General features: G+C 45.1%; 1 protein-coding gene across 8 annotated transcripts in view; it reads right to left on the bottom strand.

The window, feature by feature from the left end:
* Positions 1-14,440, bottom strand: part of NADK (NAD kinase) — a 574,415-nt gene that overhangs the window by 217,372 nt on the left and 342,603 nt on the right. For all 8 annotated transcript variants that reach the window (XM_085609365.1, XM_085609361.1, XM_085609381.1 and 5 more), the window contains one exon: positions 12,833-12,916. In XM_085609365.1, coding sequence (XP_085465491.1) covers positions 12,833-12,916 — 84 coding nt within the window. The remainder of the gene's footprint in view (positions 1-12,832; positions 12,917-14,440) is intronic.

Here is a 14,440-nt window from a genome sequence, read left to right as displayed (position 1 = left end):
TCTGACAGTTTGATGTATGGTAATCAGAAGGTTAGGCTTCAAAGTATGACTAACTGCAGGAATACCAACTTGTGTATCATGATTTGTCTGAGCAACATGGGGTATGTTGGTAAGTCAGCAAGGGAGTTTAGGACTAGATATAGCTAATAGAAGTCCCGTATTCAAAATCAGAAACTCCTGGCTCCTATGGTTAACCACTGCATGGAGCAGGGTCATACTGATCGTGAAATTCAAATGGACTATTTTGGAGAAAATAGATGAGAACTTAAATAGAGACAACAACGTAAAAAGGAAAAAAAAAAAAAAGAAAAAAAAGAGGAATTTTGGATGTTCTACTTAAAACAAAGTAAAGAAAGGCCTCAATGATGGAATGCCCTGGGAAAATGCCCTTTAAAATATTCAGTCTTCATCATAGGGGGACTTCTCTGTAGTAGCTCGAGTATAGTTTAATATGCTTTGACTTGAACCCGGTCATGGTGGCAAGGGTTCCTCAACTATGTATTCCCTTTGCAGTAGTATCTAGTCATGGGTTTCGGTCCTGGCGGTATTATCTGGCCAAGGATCCTACTTTGTAGTATTGTTAGTTCCATTGATTAATTAGGACCCGGCTCGTTCTATTGGAGGATGTTTTTCCATCACCCATGAATGGGTTTTACCTTTGTAAAGCGTTTGAGATTTGTCCCTTTTGAATAAAATTTGGGTGCTTTGGATATCATTATTATCATAGCTATTAATTCCCATAAGCACATTTATTGATTATAGTTTGTTAGCCTTCCTATTGGCGTCTCATTAGGAGTTTAGTCTACAGGTTTTATACTTTAGAGGAAGTCTGATGTAGAACGAATCTGTATCTGTTAGTCCGCACAATTCAAAATATTTCTTTTCACTGCCGAGGTAGATATATCAGTGTGTGCTGCCGGTTTTGTCCCTTCCGTTTGGGGCTGTGTTAAGAATAAGATTAGATGAGTTCTCACTATGGCCCCACATATATCTCTTAATATTTTAGGTTTTTTTTTTCTTACTTTTATGATTATTGTATGGGCCTTTTCAGCTCTATTTTCATTATAGTTAGACTTTTCCCTTTCATTACATTACCGCCGTTGCAGTGGGCTTATCTCTGCGATAGCCGCCGCTTTTTCTTTTACACTACGTAGTCGCGCGCTAGTTGTTTTGGCTGCACAGTGTGTTGAGCCTTCCCCTTGTATTCTGGTATGGACTATGCTGGGCGTTTGTCCTTATGCTGGGCGTTCATTCTTATGATGGCGGCCGTCCATTTTCCGCCATTCTAGTCTTTCAGGCGTACTGGAGTTATGAGCCTTCATTTAACATCCTGGGTCCCGGGACGCCTCATTTACTTGATAAGTGATTTGTATTTTGCCTCTGAGTATTCCCTCTAGGTAGTGTATGCCATCTTGAGCCTGCCGCGGATTCGCACCACTTAGGTTCATTCAGGTATGCATCATCTTAAGATGACTGACGCGATTCTTATAGCGGGGAAGGAAGGGACGCAGCGCTTCAGTTTTTTTGATTACTTGGCATTACTAACTTTTAATCCTCTTTATTGCTACTTTCATTGGGGTTTTTGCATTTACTTTTAGATCTCTCTCCTTTACAGTCTTGATATCAGCATCTACTCAAAGCCTTATCTCCAGAACTTGTGTATCCCACATCCATGAGCTTTTAATATAGGCAGTCATGTCTTTTATTTAGGAGGAGGAGGAGTTCCTTTGGGCAAAATATCTATATCCTAGCGACAGTGGACTATTAACCCTGAACTTTTCGGTTTATGCTAACCTCTTATCATAGATTTGGTTCTTCGTGCAGATTGAGAATAACACTCCAGACATTCAGTGGGTTTAAGTCTTTATTAAGTCCCCATTGTGCCCATAGAATTAAAGTTAATTGTCTCATTTACTTCTGAGTACTTTTAAAGATATCAAGTGCATTATTTGTCTGTGAGTTACATGATGGTGTTGGCACTTTTAGACACAGTGGACAAGGTGTATATTTACACGTGGGTGCTGATATGTATACTTGCTATATGTGCACTGTTGTGCTGGGATAACAGTGACTTGTTTGGCTGTGTATTGCATGTTGGGATACATTGGATCTATTATGGTTGCAGTATATATGATATTTGATTTTTCACAAGATTGGGGTTATGCATGGATTGTACGGTGGTTTGGTTGAATTGGATAGACGTATATACACATTGAGAAATTCATCTTTATTAATTCTTACATTTGTTTTTCTTCTACAGAATCGTACGGCAGCTGCACTCTCCGTCTCCCCTCCCTTGTTGTTTTATTCTTCACTGATACATCAGTCTGTGCTCTGAAGAAGGTGGATAGTCACTGAACACTTTTCACCGAAATGTGTATCGGTACTAGTGCTACAGTATTTATACTTTGAACAAGAGTTGGATTCAGAAATGTTGATCTTTTCTTTGCGGTTGTAAAAAAGTGTATAGAATAACAGAAATCAGTGCCGTGACAAAGCAGTAAATCTATATTTGGGGTCTATATGTATATTGAAATAAGATCACCATTGTAACATCTGGAGGCTATACGCAGTTTGATGGATATTGGTGTCCTGGTGTCACTGATTATGCGAGTTTCAAAAGTTATTTTGAGTATGAGGTGGATGTGTAAGATACGAAGAGGATGTGTAAGGTATGAGTGGTATGTGTGAAGTCTGACTGTGTATTGTTATATAGTTTGTGTGGGTGAAACGATTTTCTTCATATATAGAAATGCTTAAATCGTGGTCATCTAAATAGGTTTGTATATGCTAGTAAATCAAATAAATTGAGATATTGCCAATGTATTAAGTCTTATGGTTTGTTGTGTTTGAGTTTTTACTTTTCCTGCAGTGTGTGTTTTTGGAGGTGGGTGATTATTTCTTTTTTGTGCCTTTGCATTATTATCCTGATCCCATAACAACTATAAACAGACGGAAATAAAGAAATAGGTTTAATTAACACGTTGAAAACAAGAGAAACAAGTTGGGAATTAGTGGTATGTTATGCTACTTGTGAAAATATATTATTGAGACATCGAGTCGAAATTCAGATTGGTGTTTTAGTTGCTTTAAACCAACAAACAGAACCTGCATGTTTTAAGCTACAGTCCATAATATTACTACCATATAGCACTCCATTCAATATATTAGGTAGTGACAGAAGTATTAGTACCAGGGCATAGAAGCCATTATCATAGTATTTTATGTACTTTGTAGGATTCAAGAAAACAAAAAGGTGCAACAAATGTTTTTGTGTTGCTACACATCTCCAACTGAGGAGTTGGAAGTTCTTGAATAACGAATAAAACCTGCTGCCTGTTTGATCTGCGTCCATCTAATCCCATCGAGGAAGATAGTAAAACCTCCCCTCCATTCCTCGTAAATGTACTCAGTAATACGTTGTGTCCTGGTAACTTACTTCAAGTCTAAATGAGGCTTGGGTATCACCACTGCTGAAAAAAAATTAATTGAACTCTCTGGACCACTCCAAATTAATGAGAATTTCAAATGACCATCCAGCTTTCCAGTGCAATAAAGGCATTGGCACAACCATGCTCAACATAGTCTGATTCTTGATCTTGGATGCAGTGGTCAGGCCATATTACTACTGTTCTGTTAGACCCATCTGTGTTTCTTATCAATCTTGACCATTCAATCTTACTGAACACATGGATAGCGGTGGTAGGAGCGTTGAAAAGAGGTAGCTGCTGGTTTACAATTATATAACTAGCTATAGTTTATATGGGACAACTGATTTTTCAGCTCTAAAAGGGACTTGAAATCTTGAACTGTGTGTATAATTTTGTCCTGTAGACTGATGCATGTTATAATTAGTTTAGATGTGGGGCATTTATATATATGAAAAGTACTGTGGATTGGATATTGATGTTGGAAACTATTCTTGTGCTCCAAGGTTTGTCAGTCAACGGTTTAGATTTGCGTTGTAAATACATGTAGAATGTTTGCACTCTGCTCAATGTGTGCTAGTATGAAATAATCTTGATGGTGTGTATCAGAAAATGTTAAAGGTTTTTTAAACTTTACAAAGCTAGTGCTCTTCTGTATGCATGGGTTAAGTGCTTGGTGTGCTTATAAATAAGTAATCACTTTGAGTGATGGTCAACGGGGGACAATATATGTTAGGCTTCTATGATCCCTTCTTAGTTTGTCCTTAAATGGATGAAATCCGGTTTGGTAATCAGTCCCAGAAGTCAGAGCACCTGGGAAAATTAAAGAAACTTTTAACCCCATACTCTTAACATACCACAGCTTCAATTTGCCATTTCCTGTGGGGACAACAAGTAAATGTCGATCAGGGAGAGTCGGCTTGCTGGTGTCTGAATAGGGAACCCACACCTGTTGAAAGTTAAGCTAGACTTAGAAGTCAGAGGGGTCCTGACAAAAATGTTGGGACTGGTTAAAGGAGTCCCTCGGAGGATGTCAATGTTTGGCAGCTACTAATGTAAGTATGACAGGTGAGGTGAGAATAAACTATTGTAACAGTAGCAAGTAGGTAAACAACACCTTGGGGGTGTTGCCGTGCAGGCAATGGAATCGGACGTGCTCTGTTAGAGCTCTGCCGCAGACTCCCCTTTGCCCGCAACATACATCCGTCACAATCCGTTTTCGGGGCTACGGACTAGCTCCGTTGAGCCCTGATGAGCCCCACAATGTGCTTTGATGGCTGGGAACTGCAGCGGCAATTAATAGATGCGTCCGTTTGACGGAGGCAGCACCTGACCGGAAGCAAGGTGCACCCGGCCGCTCATTTCAGAATATGTTGGGGACGTGGCCCGCCTGGAAGGCTGCTGTGTCCAACAAAGGAGTAAGCATTGTTCTCCCTCGCCTCTGTCTGCTGCAACCAATGACCAGAGGCTAATAATCAGCTCCGCTGAGCTTCGACGGACCCAATGACACGTTGGGCAGCTTGGAATTGCCCCGGCTGCGGTAACTGGCAGGCACGCCCCTGTGACAGAGGCAGCATCCGGCAGGAAGGGAGGCTAGCCCGGCCATTGCTTGTGGAACGCACGGGGGACGAGCCCTGCCCGGAACAACACGGCACCAAGTGGAGGAGCAGAAATTGATCTCCCTCGCCTTTGCCGACTGTGGTCAACCTGAACGAGAAGCTGACTGGAGCATTGGTGACTTAGTCAATACTATGGCAGATTTTCTGTGGACTGACATACACGGAGACAAGGTGCGTACAGCCACACAAGATGGCGGCCGTGTGGCCCCTATAGGAGTATCAGGATCATTGTTGGAGACCCCCCTGGCGCAGCCAGGTACTAATAGATGGGGCAGAACTGGGTGTGGCCGGAGCACATGTGATGGACTGAGGAGAGTGCAAGTGGGAGAAGCCTTTACAAGGGTGGAGGTCGGGTGAGAGTTGGATTGTGATCTCACCACATTAACTTTTGTCTTTGCAGTCCTACGAATATGTCAGCCCGGTGTGATGCTCCTTAACTGCGGAAGCCCTTGCCACCATTGGGGATAGGGTCACAATACAGGCACCAGGGAACTGGCTCGGTCACCGAAACGCTGCAGTTGACCCGCATCGGAACGCCCCACATAACTACCGCTTCCACAGCCAGACCTAGGGCGCGGACCTCCCAGTCTCCTCTTGCACAGATACGCTGAGGCGGTCAGTGTCACACGCCCCGCAGCGCCTCTATGTCACAGAGGGGGAGGGGGGGGGGGTCGACCAAAGGCTGGCACGGGGGGCCTGCTGACTCAACCCCCTATACCCGCGCCCAATCCGACAAGATGTCCAGGGAGGCAACCTCTGACCCGATGTCCAGCAAACTGGACGCTGTCTTGGCAGCAGTGGAGAAGTTAGGGGCAACAATAGAACAGACCCGCACTTCCCTCAAAAACAAGATAGACAAGGTGGCCATTGATTTGAATCTCCTACATGCGGATCACCCCAAGCTTGTGGACAGAACATCTGTGATGGACACTAGGGCAGAGATTTCCCCACAGGTAGTGGCTATGGAGAAACGTCTCAATGACCGTACCGCCAGAGTAGATTTCCTAGAACGAAGTGCCGAAGGACGATTGTGACGTAATAATGTGAGCATGGTGGGCCTTCCGAAGGGCACTGAAGGAAAGGACACAGTAGCCTATACGGAATCCTGGCTTTCAGACCTACTGCAGGAGGGGTCACTCTCCCACCATTTTGTTACAGAACGAGCACATTGGGTGCCGGCCAGGCCCCCGCCCCTGGGAGCTAACCTCAGGCCGCTTTTGATTCAAATGTTGAACTACCAGGATAGAGATGCCATCCTACATGAAATCAGGAAACTGCCGGGCGCACAAGTGGATAATCACACAATAATATTTTCCCTGATTTCACGGCACTGGCACAGAAACATTCCTATATGGCAGTGAAACGTAGACTGCGTCAGCAAGATCAAGAATTCCTTATTATTCCCCGCCCGCCTGCGGGTGATCGCGAATGGCAAAACCCACTTCTTCCATACTCCGGAAAAATCAGGGGACTGGCTGGACTCCCGAGATTCAACGGGAGGTGCTCCCTTAGCAGCAGGAGCGCATAACATGAAACCCAGCGGCCCTTCTGGTAAAGGCGGACGGGAAAGGAGGCACAAAAAGACTCAATCATCACAAAGCAAATGATCCAAGACCAACGTAACGCTCTTCAGGCAGCTGCTGGAATTGGTGGGACTCCAGGCGAAGCATTTCTGCCTCCAGTTTGCAGGGACAGGAAAGTGAAGACAACTTGTCAGATAACACCCTGAACTCGCAGGACTCTGATCATCTTCCAGAGGTTACCCCTCAGACTGCAGATGATATAGCTTAGCCTTCAGCATGAAACTCGGTCTGTACTGCTCTCATCGCAACGCTGCCTACGCAAGTATAACTGAATTCTGCTGTTAATGATTCATAAAGTTGATCTATTTTATTGTATATGCATGTATCCATGGGTTAAAGGGGGAGGGTATCTGGGAGGTATCTGGGAGGTGAGGCCCATGATAACATGAGCTTACACCACATAATGATCGATTCCTACATGGAGCCAGTCCATGCCTACCAACCTGGGGCTCTGATTCCTGCTTTACTTGTAGGGCCAGGGGAGTCAATAATACATTACACCTGTTATTGTGTAGACTCGTTACGCCTGTGTAGGACCCCCCCCCCCTTGTCAATGACAAGGTTATTTGCTTGTAATGTTTGGACTATTGCTTGTTGCACTCTTGCCCTTTTGGTATTCTATGTTTTAGCTTGTTATAATTTCATTGTTTGTCGCACGCTGGGTCAGCACACGCTGGGAAATTGGGTATATAGCCAGCCAGCAATATTTAAAATCTTCGCCCCGCCTGCCCCTATAGACCATGGGCCTTAAATGGGCCACGCACTAGCCCCTTCCCGATGCCATGACCCTTATTAAGACTTGCACGTGGAATGTAAGGGGTATTCAGTCCTTCCCGCAGAGATCTCATTTACTTGTATCTCAAACGCCACCACATGCAGATCGCTCTTCTTCAGGAAACACACCTGGCGGGCCCCAAAGTAAAACATTTACAGAGAAGATGGAGGGGACCGCTACATGCCACGGGTTACTTGGCTTACGCCAGGGGGACATTAATTTGGGTTAGGCCGGGCACTCCTTTTCGCATAGAGGATTCCCTTACAGACACGGGGGTCGTTATGTTACGGTAAAGGGAAAGTTGGATGGGCTTCTTGTAGTTATAGCATCAATATATGCACCAAACATTGATCAAGCTTCCTTTTTAGCTACTCTGTCAAACAGATTGGCTGCCTGGCATGGGGTCCCAATGATCCTGGGGGGCGATTACAACAGTGTGATGGATGCATCCATGGACAGCTCATTTCCCCCTCTTCCAGGTGCGCCCACAACGGTTGCCATGAGGGCACTCAACAGCTGGGCAGTGCAATGGCACCGAACGGATGCTTGGAGACACAGGTACCCACATGACCGAGTATATTCGTGTTTTTTCAGGGGCCCATGGACTCCATGTCCGCCTTGATCAGGTCATGGGGTCTGATAGCCTTCTGCTGGTTATTACAGAACCTCGATACCTTGTGAGCACCCATTCAGATCATGATCCCCAAACCCTACAATTCGACTGGAATAGCAGCATGCCACCGATCCAGAGATGGCGCTTACAGCCGGATACACTGTCTGATGCGTTATTTCGGGAGTTATTGGGTACGGCTGTGACAATACTTTGAGGAAAATGCAGGCACTGCGTCGTCACCACTGATGGAATGGGAAGCCTTTAAGACTGTGGTCCGGGGGCATTGCCTAGGTACACAAGCTGGCATGCGGAAACAACTAGAGACGGATCTTATAGTTTGAGGGGAGGCTGGCATCCCAAGAGAGGAGCAGTAGAGGATTCAAAAATGCGATAACTAAACAGCAGGCCAGAACATGCTTGATTACTTGAAAGACTCCGTTGTCTTAATTACAAGGCGCACTCAGCACGTACACATCACTCTGGCAGATTCCTAGCTTGGTTAATCTGTCCAGATGACGCCGCCTCGCCCGTCACTTCACTTCACTTCATACAGGGCACCATGATATACTCTCAACAGGACATACACCGAGAATTCACGGCTCACTACACCACACTATACGAATCGCATACGTTAGCCACTCCCGACAATATTTATCGGTATCTAGTGGACATTGCCTTACCGCAGCCTAAACAAGAGCAGCAACTTGAGTTAGAAGACCCCCTTTTACTGGATGAAATCAGGGCAAGCATTTGCTCATTGGCAACTGGTAAAACTCCTGGTCCGGACAGTCTACCGGCGGAGTTCTATAAAGCGTACGCAGAGATCCTGGCGCCTCAACTCAAGAACATTTTTAACATGCCTGGAAAGAGCATTCCCTGCTCTGACATGCAAAACAAGGCACTGCTCATCTCTCTTCCTAAGCCAGGAAGGGATCCAGATATATTAGGCTCGTACAGACCCTTAGCTTTACTAAATACGGACTATAAAGTATTAGCCTCCGTTATTGCAGCACGATTGGCCCCATTGGTACAGACCCTGGTGCATACAGATCAGAACGGTTTTGTCCCCACCAGATGCACATCATTGAACATCCACAGACTCTTTAGGGTGCAAGAATACGCGACAAATATTTGGCCCCGCTCCAGCTGCCTGGTCCTTGATTTGGAAAAGGCTTTTGACTCCCTGGATTGGCCATATCTCTTCGGGGTGCTGCGGGGATACGGGTTGGGAGACACTTTCCTACATATGGTCCAGTTGCTATATACGCGACACTCTGTGCAAGTCCGGACGGGCCGGTTGATATCTGACAGCATCTGGATAGGAAGAGGAACTAGACAAGGATGCCATTTGTCACTGCTCCTTGTTTCACTAGCTATGCAACCCCTTGCGACGAGGCTGCGTAGGGAGGGGGTGGACTGGGGTATTCAGCTAGGAGATGGCCTGCATACAGTCTCTTTATACGGGGACGATTTGCTATTGTATTTGAGGGATCTCCATGATATCCCCACTGCCATCGCTGCCACTCTCCGAGATTTTGAAAGTGACTCGGGTCTCCGGGTGAACTGGGCGAAGTCAGGACTGTACCCCTTCCGGGGCGAAACTACTGATCCTGGCGGTTGAATGCACGGTTTTCCTCCAAGTTGGTACCCATCCACATTCCGTTACCATGGCATTTTTATATATCGGAACCCCGCTAATATACTGGAAGCCATCAGGGCTCAGATCCAGTTTTGGAAGTTGCTCCCGCTGAATGTGATGGGCAGAATAGCACTGTCCAAGATGGTAGTATTAACAAAATCATTATATTACTTTTGCAAACCTCCCGGTCTATGTACCGGCCAGGATGTTTCGTGACCTTGAGCAACTGACCCGGGAACTCATTTGGAATACGGGTAGGCCCAGGATATCGTTATGGAAATTACATGCTCCCACCAAAAAGGAGGGCTTGGCGGACCCCAACATGGAGTTGTATTACCTTGCGCCACAACTGCAATGGGTGAAGAGATGGCTGGCGGGCCTAGGCCTCGAGGACACTGCTTCCACACAACCGCCGTGGTCCCAATCTCAGATATACCACCCGTTTCATCCCATTGCCCATTTGCCGCTTTCCTAGCAGACCTATATTGCCTTAGCACACCGTTGCTATAGAGCGAGTCTGCACCCCACCAGGAATACGGTCCCTTATACTCTGTTGCTGCCGCTCCTGGGGACGTCCAGGGGCAGGGCAGACATCTATAATGGAGCACTGGCAAGCTGGCATGCAGCAGATCTGCACACTATGGGCGATCTTTATGCTGAGGGCACCCTGATACGTTTCAAGACTCCAGCGGAGGAACATGACTTGCAGACAGGGCAATTCTTGCTCCTTAACTCCATCATGAGATAGTTCTCAGAGGCGTGGGGCGATAGTACCACTGAGCGGAGGAGCATCTCCTGCTACAATACCATCACGTTATGGGAAACGGGTCTCATATTATACATTGGTTGGTGGAAGCGCTGCTTACATACACGATGCAGCCCATGACGGCACTCTGCTTAAAGTGGAAGGCGGACAGAGGGAATACATGGACAGATCACGAATGGGATATAATTTTAGCTGCACCCACATGCATACCACAGAACTCTAGATTTTGGCTTATACAAACATATATTATGCACAGAGCGTACCTCTCTCCGGATAAACTAAACAAATATTTTCACACAACCACGTCAGCATGACCCTGCTGCCTGCAGGTAAATGCGGATCTCCTGCATATGTTATGATCCTGTGACTCCTTACGTGTATATTTGCGGCACTAGCGGCATGCACTGACAGAACATTACCACATACATGGGAGGCGTGTTTACTAGGCCTTTACCCTCGACCAAAGAAGTATAAGGTTGCATCCAGATTTATTGACCTCATTGTAGCAAAAAGACTGATCACCAAAAGATGGAAGCACGCCGACCCTCCCGCAGTGGCTAGCTGGAAAAACTCACTCCTTGTGTGGGCAAGAGCAGAAAGCACATCACTGCATAGGGAGGAAACAGCCGGGGTAGCGCAAATACCCTATAGCGCAGTCCTGGGACACCATACTTGCGGACTTGCCGTAGGTAGATGGGGAGACCAAGAGTAGTTCCTCGCAGGCAGAAGGTGGACAGGACACAAATACTGATCCCCGGACACAGGGTACCCTGGCTCAGGATAAACCAACTGACGCTGAGAGAGAGTTGTTTTTGGGGCATGGGCGCACCGGGGGGGGGGGGGGGGTGGAGTCCAGCCGCCCTTCCCCTTAAGCACCAGGGGGATGGGGAAACACGCTCAATACTATTTAAAGGTAAGGGCAATACACTTATACACATTTGGCCTGGGCGTGGTAACTAGGCGATGGTCTGTTTTTGTTTTAATGTTTGATTGTGGAATTAAATACACTATATCTAGTTTGCCTCAATTTCGCTTTCAGGTGCAGACATGCAAAGAGAATGTTACCTGGACACATGGACATAGCAACGATGCTAGATTATGACGAGGCAAGTGCTCAGATAGCTGAATGGGCATGAAAGCGCAGCCATCATGGTAATTGGATTGGATGAACTGCTTGACCATAACATTCTGCTGTTCTTTACCAGCTCTAATGACAGACGCTGAAATCTTTGTCGCACTCACATTGGTCATTTGCTTCCTACCCTATATGTTTTCTTTTATAATTTTCTGTCACCTGTATGTTTATCAATATGCAAATAAAGATATTTTTAAAAAAAAAGTAAACATGTTAAGTGCTGAGTGCAGTGGTGGAGGTAGGCTTATAAAAGTGCAGTACTTTTCTAATCGGGTAATAAGAATCACAGGGAAAGCAAGAGTCATGATCAAGGTATGGGATCAAAGAAGTCTGCAGCATCGTATCAAGACAGTCATGCCGCTGTGAAGGGCAGCTGTAAGAAGGCAACATGCTCATATCTAAAGGGGCAGGAGGCGATTCGGTTTCATACTATAAGACTGTACTTGTTTGTAACCATGATGTACTAGGCTGAAAACTGGAGGTTGATGCACAAAGAGAAAATCGCCACAAATTCACACCATTCATAATCTGATTCTGGGCATTTGTTAGGGTGAAATAAATCACTTTGAGATTAATTTCAGGAGTAAAAATCCCAGGATCTCCCTTTAGTTACTGCCAAGTTAAATCTCGTTTTTCTCCCCATCCCAACACTTAACAATACCATAAAAGCTACAACAATCGTAACCCAAACTGTCTCGGGAACCTCAGCTCTACTCCTCATAAAGTACCTTTATACCCTTTCCTTGCCCTAAAACTAACCTTGTCCCCAACTCTCATCACATTTTACTTGATCATATTTTAAACCCATTAGTTTCCATTCCTGTAAACTTAACTCAAATCCTACTGCTCACCCTAGCCTCAAATCTGTGTCTCTAATCCTTGGCCCATCCCATAGCCTAATATTTCATATGTCTCTAGCACTGTTTTTTTACTTTTATTCTGGGATTTTTATGTTCCTAGGTTCTTCTCCCGATAAAATGCCCTGTCACCCAAGGGATCTACAGCCCTCCACAACTCAGCCTTAACATGGAAGACTACACAGGTAACTATACACTGAATCCTTTCGAACTGTTGAAGGCACTAACATAAGATGGAGTATCTGTCTCAATGCATTTAAACAACGTAAATACAGAGGGTGACTGTGTATATAAAAAATGAATATCAAGTATAAAGAAGAGGGGCATATGGAGCAAAATCCAGAGGTATAACAAACAAAAGAGCAGTCACGATTGAAATCAAATAAAAAATACAAATGTGATAATGTCAATACTCACATGATGGTCTTGGGGTTCTGCAGCACGCAGGCCTTTGGTCCAAAAGTGGTCACAGGACATGGTCCGTGCATGGATCTTGTCCTCCTATTGGAAGAAAATAAAGAACTTATTTAACGGACAAGCACTTTGCATGGGTTATCAGAACATTTTAAATGAAAAGGACAGGAAAGACGATCAAAGCACAGTAAAACACAACCATCAGAGAAGGATGTCAATGAAATTGCAGACATTCTGCCTTAACACAGCTACGAATCAGGAAAACCTTGACTTTCATGGTAAAATGACATCTACAATCTTCATGACAGCAGGAAAGAGGGCAAATGGAGAGCTGACCTGCTGATGCAATAGCAACCAAGCGTCCCTTTGCTTGTGGCACACTGAGACAACAAGCACGTCGAATGGCAAGATGCACTTGGAGAGCTAGTCCCGCATAAACTGCAAGATCTCAAAGGAGATCGAATCACCGATCTTGAGGTAGCAGAGCAGATTGTATGAGTTTACTGCTAGAAGTGCCTGAGGTAGGATGCGCCAGTGTGAAATTTTCATTAAAGACCAGTACTTATCACAAGCAGGGAGGGTCAGTAGCATGTCATACCCGGCACATGATTGCTTCTGCTGCATCCCTACAAATTTCTGCAATTTGAATGTCATGGTTTGCTCTCTACTGTGGACTGCCCAGGGAATGCCCATAACACATAAGCCCAAAGTGAATACAAGAGAAAAATTGCACTTCTTGAGATACACAAGAATTATTGGGCATCAAACTTAACTGTAATCAATAAATAGGGATTTGCACTGTTAGATCGGACAGCCTTGGATTGGGATTCCACCCCCCCCAACCAACCTTCATGCCTTCCTCCCGACTTTGCTGACCTCGGTTTTGCTGGTATTAGGTCTCTGCGTACTTTACCGCTGCAAACCAGTGCTAAAGTGCTTGTGCTCTCTCCGTTAAACAAGGTAATATTGGTTCAGCCCCAATTGGCATATTTAATTTACTTACAAGTATCTAGTAAAGTGGTAATACATGTACCCAGGGCTTGTATATTAAATGCTGCTAGTGGGCCTGCAGCACCGATTGTGCCACCCACTTAAGTAGCCCCTTAACCTTGTCTCATGCCTGCCATTACAGAGCATGTCAACCTGGCAAAATAGACCGTCAGGCCAAACCTTCCCTTTTTATACATACAAGTCACCCCTAAGGTAGGTCCTGGACAATCCAGAGGGCTGAGTACATTGTATTTAAAAGGCAGGACTCGTCCTGGTAGTAAAAAACTCTCGAAGTTGTTTTTCACTACTGCAAGGCCTATCCCTCCCATAGGATAACAATTTTAAACCCAAACTTATGGTGAAGTCGGATTTTTGAATTTAAAAAAAAACGTTATTAAAATTTAAACAATCATCAAAAATAAACAATATTGGTGCCGTTCCAAAACAAAATACAATTCCTGAGGACAACAGGAAATATAAATGGACAAAGAATACATTGGGTCAAAGGAAAAACAATTGTGCCATTAATACCCGCGACAGCCAACCTATGGTGTTTCATTGTCAACAACAAACGTATTATTGAGTGGGGTACAAATAAAACCTCTACTTTCGTTCCATGGG

Source organism: Triturus cristatus, chromosome 1_2 (assembly GCF_964204655.1).
Source record: "Triturus cristatus chromosome 1_2, aTriCri1.1, whole genome shotgun sequence".
NCBI lineage: Eukaryota > Metazoa > Chordata > Amphibia > Caudata > Salamandridae > Triturus > Triturus cristatus.
The sequence above is the reverse complement of the archived record's forward strand: the minus strand, read 5'-3'. Positions and strand labels throughout refer to the sequence as shown.